An 18501-nucleotide genomic window follows, 5' to 3' on the forward strand; every position below is an offset into this window, starting at 1 on the left:
GTAGGCTACATTTTTATATAATTTTAACAGAAACTATAGTAAATAATAAATAATATATCTTATATAAAAAAAAATCTATAACTGAAAACTACAATTATGTAACTATATTTTCGATTAATTATCTTTATTGCATAAATATAATTATAATTTTGTCTTATATTTATTTTTTATTAATGAATTTAAACAATATTATAAATAAAGAATAATTTCTAAAACTGTACATGTGAATATACACTGAAAAATCTATTTAGTTGAATCAATTAATTTCTTGTTGAATATGAGCTCTTGGATATAAGCAAACAAATCTTTGGTAGATGCAATAAAATAATTTAGTTAGAAGCTAAACATTTGGTTATTGTGAACAACTTTATCAAATATCAATGTTTATCAGAAACAAGTGAAATGTTACAATAACCAAATGTTTTGTTTCAACTAAATTATTTTATTGCATCAATTAATTTCTTCTGGACGCTCACCGGAATGCAAGTGATCCGGGTTCGACTCCCGACCGAGGCAATATTTTTCGCAATAAGTTTATTACAGTTTTTTAAGATTTGGGAAATTTTTGGAGGATTATTTGTTTCAAATTGATTGTGTGAATCCGATAATCTTATCGGCTCGCAATTTATTTCTGAAAATTTAATTCAATTTAAATGAGTGTATATTATATAGTAGTTCTACATCTTAATACTCGGACCGGTAAGGCGTTTCATATTTCAAGAATTAATTTCTTGTTTGGATATGGACAAATCCTTGGTTGATTCAACTAAATGGGTTTCTCAGTGTACAACAAGAAAAGAAAGAAAATCTATATAACGATTTTAATATGTTATCCAACATAATTAACCAGGACTAGGGCAATTTATTTCGTAGAATTTTTGACTGACGAAAGGGGGAAGAGCACAAAATGACGACCTTTTTTTTATTTTTTATTTATTTTTTGTATTTTTTGTTGCCGTCTCTTTTTTACGATTGCGAATTACATCGCTCTGTCTAACAGTCAGTAAGGGATCATTTATATTGGCCGTAATTATATGCCGTAATTTGTAAAAATTGATTAATCATATTCGAGTGTTTCTCTCTCATTCAATTGTAAGAAAGGAATGCTCGACTGTGATCAATCAATTCTTACAGATAATGACACACGGTTATGGCTAGTATAAATGATTTTTGTTAAGAAAGTTGAATTTCTGCACAATTGTACACTATCACCACAAATATAGGTCAGCACATTTTAAAAAGTCTATAGTTGATTTTTAATTTGAATTTTTGAATTCTTTTGATATATTTCCACACTAAGCTTAATTCCACACTAAATTTTGAGTGTGGAATGGTCTATGATTCCACACTATAGTTGCCGGGCCTATAATTAATTCTCGAACTGCACACATGGATCATTCGCGTCCAATTGCATTGCACTTTCTAACATTCTTATTTCTCATATATCTGCGCGCCTGGCCCTATGCTATCCGAATTTTTTTCCAACATTTACATAGCAAAATAATTTAGTAGAGATCTTAAAGAACACGTGTAAATTTTTATAGAGTTTTTTAAGCACTTTAAGTATCTTAAAATCGAGTCGAACACAAATGACCCATACCGTTCGAAGATGTTGAAAACAAGTGTGCCATTCGAGAGTTGAATTGTTTATAAGATGCGATGAGCATTAAATTAGTAAATTGCTAACCAATTTAATTTGTGATATTACTACTGTAGTTCAATCGGTTTGCGTTTCAAGATTGGAAAATTAATTCAGCGCGCCATTTAAATAATTATATAGTAAATTCATATAAAATTATTTAAGCACTTAAGATTCAGCTTAATCGTTAAACGTTTTCTTTTCTTTCTTAATTAATTTAATTTATTATATTTTATATTTAAATCACATATCTGTATAATTCTAAAACAGACGTTTTTTATATTTACAGAAATTGACCATTGCAAAGTTTGTCTTCACAATCATCATCTTCGTTTGCTGGTCTACATTATCAATAGCAAACGTTGATCACTTTGCCATAGAAAATTACGTGAACAAATCGCGTGAACTTCTATGTAATAATATTTCTTTAGACTTCTCAAACATTGCGATCTCTGAAATAAAGCGGGATTTCATCAACAGTCCTTCGATTACCTGTCTCAATCTTTCGAGCAATAGTATTGAGAAAATTGATAGAGGTGCCTTCGATGGATTACCAAATTTAACTCAATTGTTTCTTTCAAACAATAACTGGAGCTACTCACGTGACCTTCTTAACTTTGGAAGTCATGATAAGTTGCAAGTGCTTATTATGAATGGTGCAAAGATCTGTGGTCTCAACGACGGCTATCATAAATCATGTCTACAGATTACCGGCGAATATCTTAACTTAGAAATTTTATCTCTAAGTAAACATTGTATCAAGAATGTAGAATATAATTTAGATCCCGATTTGATTAGTAGCATATCTTCGGTTGAAAGCTGGGTGCCATTCCCCAAGTTAAAAATCCTGGATCTCTCCGAAAACAAGCTGGTAAGGTCCAATTTTGTACGAACATTGCCGAACAGCTTATACTTTCTTGATCTTCATGACAATTTGTTTGAACGTTTAAACTTAAACGAAAAAGGAAAGAAATTGTTTGCGCTAAATTTGGATAAGAATAATTTTAACATGATTAACAATCAACACGATTATTCAACATCGTCTTTATCGATGGCTGGTTTGAAGAATCTGCACTATCTTTCTGTTTACAGAAACAAGATTAATATTATCACAGCAGATGCTTTCAAAGACAATAACGAATTGCTCTTTTTGAACTTATCCACAAATTACTTATATGGGACACATCCGGAAACATTTTCAAATTTGCAGTATTTAAAAACACTTGATCTGAGTAGAAACCTAATCGTGCATGTTCCAGAAATTTCAATAAAAACAGAAATTAGTACTTTACATATTAATAACAACTACATATTTAAAATAAACTCGCATGCTTTCACGCATATGCCAAAATTAGTTAAATTATTAATGGCAGAGAATAAGATTATGGAAATCAAAGTTAATGCGTTTGCTCATCTTACTGTCCTAGAAGAATTAGATTTGTCGAGAAATATGTTAAGCTCTTTACCGAAAGGGTGGACGGAATCCCTTGTATCTTTGAAATATTTGGATTTAAGAGAAAATAAATTCACTTCACTGGAGTCTTTGCCTCTAACGAATACGTGGCCATCGATAAAAATATTATATTTAATGAATAATCCATTAAAATATCTGAATGTTAAATATTTTGAGAATTTACCGCAGAATCTTACTATTGACTTGATAAATAATTCAAATTTTACAACTTACATAAACGATACATTGCCATACCCAACTTACCTGTACAGCGAACCGGCCCGAAAAGTACTTGATACGGAAGGTGGGGAAATGTAACATATTTCACATGTCCCAAACGTTCCGCTTAAATTTTTATGTGTTAATTTAACATAAGATGAATATGTGTTAGAAGGTAACATAAATATTATTTAAAAAAAAACATAAAAAATTAATACTGACATAAGATTATAAACAATAGTGGAAACACATTTTTTAAATTAAATTAACATTTACGATATGTTAAATTAACACATACTTTAATCATTTATGTTAGAATTTATGTTTTGAAATATACATATATATTTGTATGTTATTTTTTACTTACAATTTGTATTATTTTACTACTAAAAAATGTTGAATGTCGATAATTAACTATATTATTTAAATAGTTTATTTAAAAATATTCTATAGTCACAAATTTATTTGGATGACATATATAATCACATTATAAATTAACTTAACTCTGGAATATGTCAAAAAAATTTCTACATAAAAATTTAACAAGAATTTAAATGGACTGTTTTATACACATACGAAATGTTTTTTACCATGTATGAGAAATTCGTATTAATAAAGATATTGATATAAATTTTAATAAAGTTAAAATTGTAATACTGTAAACATAAAAAATTGTTCTCTTTATTTGTTAGAAATAATAAATTTTTAAATAATAAAAAAATGTAAGATTTTTTTATACATATAAATATATAACATCGAAAATTGTATTTATAATCAATATTAAATATATGTTACAACTCCATATATGCATATACTATTAGGTTGTTCGAAAAGTAATTTCGTTTTTTCCCAACAGAGGACTTATTGTATTTTTTCACAGCCAACTTCACACTTAAGCCGCATAATCATTATATATTTTGACAGCTGATATAGCAAGGCTTGCTTGTGAAAAAAGTTCGATTGATTCTACGCAGTAGTTTTTGGTTGGTGCCCTATCAAATATGAAAGTGAAAAACAGCATTTTCGGCATATTTTACTTTTTTACTATCGAAAAGATAAAAATGCTGTTCAAGCAAGAAAAAATTATCCGATGTGTATGGAGAAGATGTATTGACAGAATGCCAGTGCCAAAACTGGTTTGCAAAATTTCGATCCGGCAATTTTGATGTTGAAGATGCACCACGTTTTGGAAGGCCAGTTGAAGCTGATGAAGACGCAATAAAGGCATTAATTGATGAAACCGGCGAATAACAACTCGTGAGATCGCTGAGAGATTAAATTTATCGAATTCGACCGTTCATGATCATTTGAAACGCGTCTGATTGAAAATCGTCTTTCATTTTCATAAGAAAAAACGAAATTACTTTCCGAACAACCTAATATATATATATATATATACAGGGTGTTTCATTTTAAGTTATATGGCCAATTATCTCGCAAATCAATGATTTTATTGAACAATTTTTCGAACAAATGATTGCTTTAAAATCTCGAACTTTTAAGTAAGTTTAGGCGTTCTGATACCGACTGGATTCATTATAGAGAGCTGTCGAAATGTCATTATTGCAGCGTGCGTCGCGAAAAAAGGACTTTCCTGCCCTTATCTCTTTTCACTAACTCCTTGTCAATTTTGGCATAATCTCTCTATTCTCGGCGCAGGTTTCTCTTTCCTCTTCATCTATCCCAAACCATCTTCTCGATCCATTTCTTCTCAACAATTATTTCATCTCTCTTCCTAGTTCTTTCCCTGATTTCTTTTGGCCCTCTCTTTTCCTTCTAATCTCGTCATTTCTTTTTCTTTTACTCCTATTATTCTTTTATCACCTATCTTTTTAATATCCTGAAGACTTACTTCTGTCGATCCTTTCGACATATCTGGCCATATGCTCTGTCTCCCACATGTCTTGATCCTCTCCTTCACATTCTTAACTATTCCTTGTCCTCCAACACTTTTCCCTATGCTTAAAAACAATCTATAGTAGTTCCAATTCCTAAAAATAGTAACCCCTCTTTACTCTCCTCTTTTCGATCAATTTCTATTCCTCCTTTCCTTTCTAAATTGCTTAATGAGTGTATTTATTTCGATCAATTGAATGACTTCTTCAGAAAATGCAATTCGATTCCTGATTGGCAGTCTGGCTTTCGCAGTTTTCACAATACTACTGAGCGCTACTTCATTTATCTGATACTGTGTTACGCGGATTTGACTCATTATTAACTTCGCTTATTGCCCTTGATTTTTCGAGAGCTTTTGATACAGTTGATCACGAATCGTTTCTCCTAAAACTTCTTTCCTCCCATCTTCTTCCGCTCTATCATTTTTTACGTTTCTTCCTTACTACTCTCAACGTATCTTTTATAATCCTTCCTCTTTCTCTCTTTGCAATATCCTCTCCAGTGTCTCAAGGTTCTATCATTGGTCCTTCTCTTTACGATATTTACCTCTGACCTCACTTCCATATCACTTAACTCCAAATTCTTCATGTACGCTGACGATGTCGTATTATTATACTCTTTTCATATATCCGAAGTTTTTTCTACTGCTGCATAAACTAGGATCTTTGCTCTATTGCAAAGTAACCTCCTCCAATGCGTTCCATCTTAACTCTTCTAAATTCTCTTCGCTCGTTACAAAATCCCATCTCTTTTCTTTCATTCTCCTTAACTACTCACAAATCCCTCTCTCTCTTTCTGTTAAAATTCTTGAAATCCATTTTGACTCCTCCTGGATTTTTAGCGAGCATATCGTGGTGAAATGTCGCACAGCTTTCTTAAGTCTCCGCCTTTTATATCCATTTCGTCACATCCTATCAATACGTATACTTCACAGAAACTTCTAATATCCCAACTGTTTGTAATTTCCTTGTTCGACTATGCCGACTTAATCTATATACCAACATCGTCTCAAAAATTGCTTACCGGAGTTCAGCGTGTTCAGAATTCATGTCTTCGTTATTCTTTTTTAATATACGTAAGTATGATCATATCTCCCCTTATTTCTTGCGCTCCAATTGGCTCAAGATGCATCAGCGTTATGTTCTTCACTTGTGTTGTCTCGTTTTTCGTCTCTTTCATTCTGGCATTTCTCCGATACCTCCGTAGTCTCCTGTACTTGAACTTCGATCTCCATTCTGATGACACTCCTGACACGGTATCATAATTCCTTATTCTTCTCTAGACATCGAACTTCCAAATTCAAAGTTGCGTTTTTCTATACTGCCACAAAATTTTACAATATGGTATCCTCTTCTATTCGCTCTTCCCCTTCAGTTCCTTCGTTTCGCTCTGCCGCTACTAATTGTAAGTTTGTATTAACGCTTTAATTCTATTTATTTTAATTGACAATATTTCTTATAATAATTCTTTTTAATTGTCTCTATTTACTACGTAATAAGTCTGCGTTTATTATTTTAATCATGCTTTCTTGCAATTATTACTTACATCATTCTTGTCCTCTACTTTCTTAAAACTATTGAGTTATTTACTAAGCAAGAAGCTTATCTTTCTGGAATTGTACTCTCTGTAATTTGTAATTCGTTTCGTTTTCTGAAAGGTTTAACAGCAGTTCTGCTCAACATTTGTATATGCTTTGTAATTTCTTTATACACAATTAATAATCATAATAATATATTTCCTAATGATTAAAAATTCATATTTTATTGATTGTAAATTGTCATATTTATAATTATATATAGAGAATAAGGTAGTGTTGTAGTTAATGATATTGTGGCCTCCCTTAATATCTCCGCTATTATATAGCAAATCTTAATGATTACTTATGGTATTATTTTTCAGTAGCTCGCCGTTACATCATGACGCTAATATACCAATAGTCAATAACCAGCACTTATTATAACACATTTTTAATTTCAAGTATTTTGAAATGTTTCTGAGTACATTTTAGCATTTAATTACACCTACTTTCTCATTTTCTTAAACTTGAGCGTATTATCACACGAATATATGTATTTTTGAGTGTGTTGTTTGCTATTTAACATTTTATTTGACTGTATATGTATATTCTAAGTTATGCAAATTTGAACAATAGCATGGCATTTTGCTAATGTGGTCCTCTATGAGTATTGATTATCGATATCCTCACCTCTTTTTGAGGTTTTCATATTAAAATAATTATTTGATAATCGATTATAAATCTATTGTTAATCTATAGTTTATATTACGTGTACTATTTTTAGTACTGAAATTTTTAATACTGAACATCTTATATGCAGAAATTATATGTGAATGTATATGTATACATTTATTTACACATTTTGAAATGTTTTACTTTCTTGTTAATTTTGTGACCAAATACTGTTTTCTAAACAAAACTAATTTTTTAAGACTATTTTTATGATAAGCCACATTACCATCCATGTCTTTCTTCGAGTTATTATGCAATGTCGCCACATTTTTAAAATAGTGTTCTAAGTAATAAATATTTCCTAACTTTGAATCCAGAATCGATTTAATAACATTTTAACGAATATAGTTGTCAAGTTTTAAATTTATATATTATTAACAAAGTTATTAAAATATAACTGCGAGCATAATACCACCTTTTCCTCTGCTCTGTTTCTTTGTATACATTTTATGAAAATTTAAAAAGATTTTTGAAAATTTATTATAAGAATTTAATTAAATAGATAATATATATAAAGATCTATAATTTTTAAATTATAACACAAGAGATATGTATTTTTTATATTTTTTTTCCCAATAACACGGATCTCCAAAGAAGACGTTTCAAAGAACATTCAAAGGATATCCCTATGTCCTAAAAACATTCCTCGAATAAAGTGTGTTATTTGGATTATATATTTTTATATATATATTATTATTATTTTATAATAATAACAATAATATAATTTTATTATCACAATAAATTAATGCAGTAATCGAAACATTTATTCAAATAATACTGTATAAATAATACTATATAAATAATTAAATATAAATAACAAAAATACTATACATAATAATTAAATAAATAATTGAATAATTAAATAAATAATAAAATATTGAAATGTTTCTTTATTGATCCTTTCGATTCGATGTCTCGAAAATAGCTCACTCTATAATACTTTACACTGCTGTGCACTACCAACGTAAATATTTTTGGAATTAAAGGTTAGTAATACTAGTTGACGTGAAAGACGTGAAAGTGCTTGCATATTTACTAATAATATAATTAATCGTATTAATAAATTATATCATATATGTGATAATGAGTGAAAAACGTGAACACGAAGGCAGTGATACGGAAGATGGCTGGATTGGACCGTTACCTTCAGAAGCTGCTCCACAAAAGAAGCAAAGAGGTTAACTAACCTAACTAAGACTGTTGTCATTAATTTTCCATAATTTTAATAAATGCTGAAGTGAAATTCTATATATCTGTTCCTGTTTTTTCACTTCTTATTCTCCTGTTGAATATATGACATAATTATTTTCTAATAATTTAATATGAATAAAAATAAAAAAATATAAAAGTAAAAAATATAAAGCTCCACAGAGAAAATTTTAATTTTTCTATTGTCTCTGAGATCTTTATTCTTTATGCTTAATATTTCTTGAGATAAAAAAATTACGTTTTATTTTAAAAATATATATATATCATTTGAAATTTTATTTCTTTTAATTTTACAGTCTTGGAGTATGAACAAGTTTATATAGATAATTTGCCATGCTGCGAATGTTACGAAAAATCTTATATGCATAGAGATGTCATTACCCATATTTTAGTAACAAAGTTAGTATTGTAATAATAATTATAATAATGTGTAACAATTATTTTTCTAAAAATCTTAATTTATATTTATTGATACAGGTCAAATTTCATGATAACTGCCAGCTGCGATGGACATATAAAATTTTGGAAAAAGCAGGAAGAATTAATAGAATTCGTAAAACACTTTCGAGCTCACTTAATGGCAATACAATCGATATCTGCTAGCTGCAATGGTGTTCATGTATGTTCAGTCAGCATAGATAAAACTATGAAAATATTCGACGTTATTAATTTTGGTAAGTATTAAAGTTTTACAGGTGACTCTCTTTTCAGATGTAGAGGACATATTTAATTTATTCTGTCATGTATATTATTTAAGATATGATAAACATGATAAAATTGGACTTTGTGCCACTTTGCACTGAATGGGTTTATTCAGCTGGCGATGCTATAGCTGCTGTAGCAGTGTCTTCACAAGAATCAAATAAGATATATATTTATGATGGTCAGGGATCAAGTACGCCTTTACACGTATTTGAAAAACTGCATACTAAACCAGTTGTCATAATGAAAGTAAGTCAAGCTATAATAGAAAATCAATGAAAAGGAATATCAATGTTAAAATAAGAAGAGAGAATAATGTTTCTTTCTTTTGCAGTATAATCATGTATATGAAACATGCATTTCCGTCGATAGAGCTGGAATATTGGAGTACTGGACAGGTCCAAAAATGGAATATAAATTTCCCAAGTGTGTATCATTTGAATCAAAATTGGACACTGATCTGTTTGAGTTTGCCAAAAATAAGACTTATCCGTGCGGTTTAGCGATATCACCTGACGGTAAACGGTTTGCGTCCCTCAGTGGAGACAGAAAAGTTAGAATCTTCAATTTCCGGACGGGCAAATTATACAGAATATTTGACGAAACATTGCAGAGATTTAGCGAATTACAGCAAACTGTACAGCAACTTCCAAACATGGAATTTGGACGTAGGTGAGATGTTTGCATTTTGTGTATTCGAAGTTATATTGATTCCAATTTTTCAATAATTATTTCTTTAATTTTTATTATTATCATAGAATGGCAGTCGAGAGAGAACTGGATAAAACCGAAACAAATTTGGGAAATATTATTTTTGATGAGTCTGGTTATATTATTCTGTATCCCACCATGTTAGGTGTCAAAATGGTGAATCTTTACACAAATCGTTGTATTAAAATCATGGGAAAACCAGAGAATATACGACCAATGCGGCTAGCATTATTCCAGGTATAAAAATCTTATCGTTAAAGCACTAGTCATAAGCAACAGATATAACAAATATGTAATTCAAAATAGGGAAAAGCGAGGAAGACTACTGCCGCATTAACTGTCGAGATGGAGGCTTCCGAGAATCCCACAATGGAAATGAATCGACCGGATCCAACGTTGTTTTGCACGGCTCACAAAAAAAATCGATTCTATATGTTCACGAGACGAGAGCCGGAAGACACAAAGAGTCAGGAATGCGACCGCGATGTCTTCAACGAGAAACCTTCTAAGGAGGATATCATATCTTCCACGGAGGCCACAAACATGCAAAAGATATATGATACGGCGATAATCCATACGGCGCTCGGCGATATCCACTTGAATCTCTTCAGCAAGGATGTCCCCAAGACAGTGGAGAATTTCTGCGTTCATGCGAAGAATGGTTACTTTAATGGTCACATATTTCATAGAGTTATCAAGGGTTTCATGATACAAACGGGCGATCCAACTGGGACTGGTACCGGTGGTGAGAGCATATGGGGAGGCGAATTCGACGATGAATTCAAGCCAAACTTGAAGCATGACAGACCATATACTTTGAGTATGGCAAACGCAGGGCCAAATACGAACGGTAGCCAGTTTTTTATTACATTGACACCGACAGTGAGTACAAATTTTTTTTTAACAAAGTTTCTCAAAAATTGATTATATATGTGCTTCAGATTTTATTTAAATATCTTGTTTGTTTTTTTAGCCCTGGTTAGATAATAAGCATACCGTGTTTGGCCGAGTTCACAAAGGAATGGAAGTCGTTCAGAATATCAGCCAGGTAAAAACAAATCCTAAAACTGATAAGCCTTACGACGACATACGAATAGTTAGCGTGACTGTTAAATAATTTTATATAATAAAAATCAAAAAACATTAGTATAAAATGTATCAATACATTTTTCTTCTTAATTTCATGATCTGCATATTTATGATGTCCATTTACTTTTGCGCCATTTGATATAATGCTCCTCTGATGAAGTTATATGCTCCCGTGGCAGAAACGAATAAATTGACGCTCAACAAATTATAATTCTTTGGTATGATGACCAGTGAATATCTAGAATTGTGCAAATTCAGATTAATTAATTTTCTATAATAATATGATTGGAAACGAGACCGTTTTTATTAAAACTTGAAAATAACGAAGCGCCTTACCGGTCCGAGTGTTAAGATGTTGAACTATTATATAATATACAATCATTTAAATTGAATTAATTTTCAGAAATAAATTGCGAGCCGATGAGATTATCGGATTCACACAATCAATCTGAAACAAATAATTCCCCCAAAATTTCCCATTTTAAGATTTGGCTCATCGGCTCGCAATTTATTTCTGAAAATTAATTCAATTTAAATGATTGTATATTATATAGTAGTTCAACATTTTAACACTCGGAAGGCGCTTCGTTATTTTCAAGTTTCTATAACAAATCATAAAATCTCAAATAAAAGATATTTATATACCTAGACCAAATTGCACCTGTAATCATAAGACTCGCAGTTTGGCTGAGAGAAATCGTATCTACAGGTCGATTAATATCTCCTATACCCGCTATAACCAGACCCCATTTAAACGTTGGCGCCCAAAAGAATACGGTTGTCGGACCTGACAATTTGATTTTTTTTCGTAACATTTTTTGATAAACAATAATAAGATTAGAAATAAGACCGTTTATGTTAGATACATTACTTTAAATACGGAGCGCCACTACGGTCTGAATGTTAAGATGTTGAACTGTTATAATATATTCATTTAAATGAATTAATTTCAGAAATTATAATTACGTGATATGGTTGTCGGACTTTCAACGCAATCAATTTGAAATATTAATAATCCCCCTAAATTTCCCAAATTTAATTTAAAAAAAACTAATAAACATATTGCAAAAAATTTTGCCTCATCCGGGAGTCGAATTCGGATCTCTTGCATTCCGTGCGAGCGTCTTTATTTTTTTATAAATTTAGGCGTAATCTCTTTCTCAGAAAAATTTAATTGAACAGACCATACCTGCAGGATGCAAAAATGCGGGGCGAACTTTCTCGGGGAGGACCGAAGCGATTTTTAACATTAATCTCTTATAAGCACTGGGTGCTGCCATAATTTCTTTCGTGTAAAATTATTTTGCCAAATTGAATAAATATATTTTATATAATGTAAAAATTATATGAAATCTTCATAATATAGCCTGTAAAAAAAGATATAAATAATAGCTATAATATATTTCATACAATTTCGATAATGACTTCATTCAGTATTAACATACACTGAGTACCAAATATTTTAATTGTCCATGTATTTATAAGTTGTAATTATTCGTGAAAGAATCTAAGAACTGTCGGCTAACATTAATGTGCAAATCACTTTCTTAATTTTTAATTTTTGAAATAGTTGGCGAGATATTTTACACATACATTCTATATTTTTATTATATTATAATCATAATAACCTATTTTGTAAATAAGAATTCATGAAGAAGCAACAATGAAAGAACTTAAAAACACATTTAAAAGAAAAAGGCAGCGAGGTATCCGAAAGCAGCGGAATAAATATATTAATATTTTATTATTTATTTATTATTTCCGTATGTAGAATTAGTTGCATAATTCTTGCAGCAATGATATAGTCCACTACATCATCGTATCAGTATATATAATTTTTTTTATTAAACTGCAATTTCATGTCGACAAAATTATCTGTCACGAAGATTTGGCCTGCAATGTTAAAAAAATGAAATACAGTACAATTAAATTTAAATAAATTTTAAAAATAACAGGAATAAAACTGAGATAAAATAAAATGTCGGTACACATAAAAGATTTATCTTGCAAGAAGAAATCGGGACTGTGCTGGAACGATATGGAAGAGCTAAAGTATCTGATATGTACTATTGACAGTTGGTACGTGCAAATTAATTTAGAAAATTCCAATGAATTTCAACGATCAAAATTATCATGTCTGGTAGAAGAGAAATAATTAACGTTTAGTTTCTGGCAGTTATTAACTGTTCTAGTTTTAAAATATGATACACATTTAAAATATGATGAACATTTATAGCACAAGCCCAAGCATTCCATCGCCACCGTCGTGCAGCATAATTTTGCCCCCGAGAATTGAAGAAATTCCTTGCAAAAGTCCACCTAGGAGGCCACCTTGCATCCCACCACCTCAATGTTGTCCGATAATACCTGGACCTTGTTGCCCTCAGTTGTCACTTCTGACACCTTACTGCAATCCTTGCCATCCTTGCATTCCATTACCGTGTTATTCAAGCAAATAGAAAGAAACTTAAGCTTAAGAAACTTCAGAAAATAAAGAAAATGTATAAAATTAACTCATTGATTGCCACGTCTTTTACATATAAATGACATCCAATTTCATGAAAAATTCAGAAAGCCAAACACATTTTCTTTTTCATAATTTATTTCCTTTTTGCCTTAAAACATTTAAGATTTAAATATTAATAGAGTCTGTAATATTTTCGACATAAAAAAGTAAATTACGAAAAAAAACATATTTGACTTTCTGGAAATATTTCAAGATTATATGATATTTATGAAAGATATAATCAATATGTTAAGACATTGTATAATATTTATTTTAGCTTATGCACTATTTGTCATTTTGGGATAAGCAACGACGAGTATAAAGATAAAAAAGGAAACCCTTTCATGGCTGAAATAAAGGAAGGAAATTTATTATAAATCCATATAAAACATTCATATTTTGCTTGATTTTAACGAAAAATCTGTACGTATATGATCGGCAGAATCTAATCAAAATATCGGATATCTTTTTCTCTTTTCGGAAAAGCGAGATCAATGCAACCCCACAACGGTGGTCCACGACATCATATGGTCTGTTTTCTGTTCCTGCACTAGACTGCACTAGAACTTTTTTTCTCGTTTTCGACAAATATCAAACATATTCCTATCTCACTTTAATTTTTAAAAGTGTAGTTTACACTAGTTTAGCAGAAAACAGATATATCTATAGAATAATATCGATAGCCGCATATTTCACGGGATTGCACGATATGTTCTAAATAAAAGTGTCACTGCCGTTCTTATAAACAATATCAATGATGAATAAACACCATTATGATACAGACAGAATCATATTCGTATCTCACGCGCATCTATCATAGCTTAAATATCGATAGCAAATAACCGAGGCTATTTTGCCTACGAGATTACTTTGCTTGGTCGATTGTGTGTTTATTTTGTTCCCACCAACACAACAGGATATCATCTATATTTCTGTATCGCTCGAGGATTCCGACGTTGGCGAACGTATCTTTATACTGATTACATTTTAGCATATGCGCTCTCCTTTAAGTTCAGACAATTCGCGATCAAAGATTTCAATCATCACAGATTTCAGCGAAACTATTTCTTTTTTTTTTCTTTTTTTTTCAGAAAAGTGCTGTTATGAATTCCCATATGTCTTGATTCTTTTGATCAAATGATTTTCATCTGCTACTGTGTTGTATCTTTGATCTATTAAGGGGGAACACCACTCCAGTCAGAAATCGATGTCGGTTCGACGTCGAAAGCATCAAATCGACATCGATTCGATGTTGATCCCATTATTATTTCTAACTGGAATCTTTGAGACTTAAAATTAAATGATATCTAATTTTAGCAATTTTTTGCAGTAAACTAAAGTCAATTAAAAATTGTTTTTAAGGGCTTTACTATATGAATTTTCTTGAGAATAGACGAGTACAAAAAATTTGTTTTTTTAATTTTTATCACACAAAATGGCGAGTGCATAATGCATATGCGGTGTACACGGAATTTTCTACACATTTTTATATGAAACAAAAATCCAAAAATTTTTATATTTACATACTTAAAGCTAGAGAAATACGTAGGATTATTTCAAAATATTTATTTTTGCAAAAATGGTAAATGTTTAAAAAAAGTAACATTTTTGATCAAAAAATTTCGTTTTTAAATGTTAATAATAAAAAAAATTTTCAATATATCGCAAAAATCTTACGTACTTTTCTAGATTAAATATCTGAGAGTAATCTGTGCAAATTTTTCAAGTGAACCGATTAAGAATTGTAAAAGTTATCGTGTACATCATGTAAACCTCGTTTTGAGAAAAACGCGTTTAAAGTTTTCAGCTTATAAAATCGGAATTGTATCTTTAGTCTGCAATGCCTGCGCCATACATTTTACAAGTGGCAATATCTATCTGTCAAAACCTATTTCTTTGAAAATTTGAGTTTCCTTTTATCTATGGAGCTCTGCTGCGAAATATCCTCTTGGAGTAAACTCAGCGACGAGGAGATGCAAGATATTGGCTCTAATTATTGATTATATCGATTTAAAACTATTGAAATATTATTCTTAACAATATGAACTATAAATTTAAGTAAAAAAATTTCGATTTTTTTCAAACTTCAAGGGTGGTGTTCCCCCTTATATATTGTGAATTTTTACCGCGGGAGACAGTTAAAATATTAATTAAATACAAATTGATGTTTTTTCGACGTGGAGGTAGCAAAGCGATTGACTTTCCCGTTACTAGCTGATATTATTAAGTAATTATTATTATTATCATTACTACCATGCTGCCTTATAAACATTCACAATCTACATTATTGACTACATTGTTGGCTTATTTATAATTCAGAGAAATGATGAGCTTACAGTAATATTTCAAGTAGACCGTTAGCATACACACACATAGCACAAATACGACGTGAAATATTGGGAGATCTTTGCAGAATTTTTTTTCTGAAACGCCAAAACTAATTTTACGTCTCAAAGCCACATTATCGTAAATTACATTCGTCTGTTTGCGTGAGCTTATATATTAGATGCACAGTATTACATTTGCATCTCGTAAATGTAATGTTTTATCACATGTCCTGTCTCGTTATCGATGACTTTATTTCTGATATTACATCGCGCTGAGCTCTTATTTTATTCAGGCCTCGTGATAAATCATAACATCGTATTCGCTATGATGAGTCACAAAAAGACCCATTTGAAACGGAATATATAATAACAGTCATTCTTTATATGCGCGGCGTGAATAGAAATGCGACGCAACGTCGCAGCTCTCTCATAAAATTGTGACTTATATTGCTTACGCATACATACGTATGTGCATGTTTCGCTCTAAAGGGCGAAACCAGATTGCTTGGTGAGAAAATGCATTTTGAGGATAGGTGGAATTAAAAATACAATATTTTGACATTAAAAATGTATTTTACATACGTGTTTGAGATTGTATGTATTTATTTACACAATCTCATATCTAAAAGACTGCGAAATCAGAAAATTTTTCATTCCTTATCTTTCATATGAAATTAACTGTCGTGAAACTGCGTTTCACAAAGGACCATGCTCGTGTATAACTCCCAGAAATTTAATCTGAAGCACAAAACTCAAATTTTATACTATCTATCGAGATTTGGCACATTTTAACGTTTTGACATTTCAATGAAATTATGACCTTTCTCTAAAACTAATTCTTCTTTTCAAAAGTCGCAATACTTATGAAAAATTAAAATTATAAATTAAAAAAAATATTGCATCAAAAAAAAAATATTTGTATTTTGTAACAAATCAATCCTACAGTTATTATATTTTACACAATTTAAAATACAGAGTTTCGCAACAATAAACATTATATATTTATAGAAAAGATATAAACAAATCGATTTATTGTTATTGTTTTAGTTTTTCAAAAAATTATATAAATAAATACATTTTTAACGTCAAAATATACTTTATATTCCGTCCTTCATAGAAAAGGAAAAAATTCGTTACAAATTGCATTTTTTCACCGCACAGTTAACCTTTATCAAATCCTTATCAATGTGACTTTTTGAAAAGAGAAACGTAAATTCATTTAATTAACTTTTAAGGTTTCTATATTAAAAATTTATATCAGGATGTTTTTGGAGTCAAAATTTTATTCAAATATTTATCATGTAAAACAAATATTTATCACGTTGGTAAAAATTATGTAGTAAAACCCAAAAATTTTCAAATTAATCTGTATCCACTAGTACCATCCAACATCGTTAGATTCTTCTGTCATTAAGATACAAGAAAATATTATTTATATATACATATATATAATAAACATTATAAGAAATTGATATTATCAGAATCGTATTTGAGTGAAGATAACACTGTACATTGTATATCAAACCACTCAAATCTTTCACAGTTGAATCCAAAAACTTGACTACGAAAATAATTTTTTATATTTTATAACATTTACTACAATATTTTTTTTTATTAAAATTTGAATAATTCCTTTTAAATTGAGCCTTATTGACTCAACATTCATCAGAGATATCATTTTTTTTCAACTGGGACATGCACTGAAAAAGAATTATACTCATTCGGATCCACCTCGTTTGAATTATATGCCAACTAGAGCGGCAAAACTGCGTTGCATTTCGACGAAAAAGCTTCAGGTTGAAAAGAACGACCGATCCTTTATTTTCTTGCGCACGAATACAAAAGCCCTGAGGTCTAGTCTCTTTCGTGCGCTACTAGCAACATCTCTACGTGTTGTAGACACGAATTTCTTTGAATTCCAATTTTGTGCCAAGCATTCTGCGAATCCGCTCAATATTCTTCGCGCTTCGCGTTACCGATTCGCTGCGTAACCACTTCTATATCAGAGATACGTTTTTTTCGCCTACGTCGCACGATCCTCATACATTTGCACAGATAGTACACGTATTCGCGGACCGAAGAGCGACATACTCGGACGATCGATATCTGATGAAATCACTTCTCTCTCTCCGCCGTATACGGAGTATACCGTGTGCGAAGAGAACGTTAGAGAACGAATAGGTTCTCGCAGCTCTTAGTTTTCCTCTTGAAGCCAAGCAGGTGCTTCAAAATCCGCCTACGGTGTTTGCTACGACGGCGCCTAGTTGCCTGATCTCGGCTACGCTGCGGATTCAGCTTGATCTGTGCCAGAATTCCGACCAAGAGCTCGTCTACGTGATGAGCCAGACCCGAGGACGTCTCGATAAATTTGCAACCGCAACTGTTCGCCAAACGGCGGCCAACTGTCGACAGCAATAGTGAACTCAAATGTCATACGACTAATTAAAATTTCAAACTTTAAACAATTTCAAAATTTAGAATAAAATGATTTTACATGCTGTA

General features: G+C 30.8%; 4 protein-coding genes and 1 long non-coding RNA gene across 5 annotated transcripts in view; 3 read left to right on the forward strand and 2 right to left on the reverse strand.

Annotated features, from left to right (window-relative positions):
• LOC108754379 (leucine-rich repeat-containing G-protein coupled receptor 5-like) overlaps nt 1-3410 on the forward strand; it is a gene marked incomplete at its 5' end in the record, with an annotated part of 6354 nt that extends 2944 nt beyond the window's left edge. Inside the window, one exon of the mRNA XM_018496632.1 lies at nt 1929-3410. Within this exon, the coding sequence (XP_018352134.1) occupies nt 1929-3410 (1482 nt within the window). The remainder of the gene's footprint in view (nt 1-1928) is intronic.
• A 5017-nt stretch (nt 3411-8427) lies between these two features.
• On the forward strand, nt 8428-11234 carry LOC108754572 (peptidylprolyl isomerase domain and WD repeat-containing protein 1). The gene is made up of 8 exons (XM_018496997.1): nt 8428-8632; nt 8961-9063; nt 9142-9338; nt 9422-9615; nt 9701-10038; nt 10125-10314; nt 10384-10959; nt 11051-11234. The coding sequence occupies exons 1-8, from the start codon at nt 8539-8541 to the stop codon at nt 11192-11194; spliced, it is 1836 nt and encodes a 611-aa protein (XP_018352499.1). The 5' UTR covers nt 8428-8538; the 3' UTR covers nt 11195-11234.
• On the reverse strand, nt 11082-13621 carry LOC108754573 (mitochondrial pyruvate carrier 2-like). Its single transcript, XM_018496999.1, is given in 5 exon segments — nt 11082-11153; nt 11243-11404; nt 11812-11953; nt 12356-12465; nt 13451-13621. Coding segments are annotated over 4 exon segments (522 nt in total). The 5' UTR covers nt 13603-13621; the 3' UTR covers nt 11082-11153; nt 11243-11286.
• On the forward strand, nt 13036-15085 carry LOC108754574. Its single transcript, XR_001939721.1, has 3 exons — nt 13036-13245; nt 13403-13667; nt 13950-15085. It is a non-coding gene; the product is annotated as an uncharacterized LOC108754574 (long non-coding RNA).
• Nucleotides 15086-17736: 2651 nt separating this feature from the next.
• The window catches only part of LOC108754421 (GTP-binding protein RAD), a 21822-nt gene continuing 21057 nt past the window's right edge, over nt 17737-18501 (reverse strand). Inside the window, exon 8 of the mRNA XM_018496680.1 lies at nt 17737-18401. Coding sequence (XP_018352182.1) covers nt 18166-18401 — 236 coding nt within the window. The 3' untranslated portion in view covers nt 17737-18165. The remainder of the gene's footprint in view (nt 18402-18501) is intronic.

Source organism: Trachymyrmex septentrionalis, unplaced genomic scaffold, assembly GCF_001594115.1.
Source record: "Trachymyrmex septentrionalis isolate Tsep2-gDNA-1 unplaced genomic scaffold, Tsep1.0 scaffold8, whole genome shotgun sequence".
NCBI lineage: Eukaryota > Metazoa > Arthropoda > Insecta > Hymenoptera > Formicidae > Trachymyrmex > Trachymyrmex septentrionalis.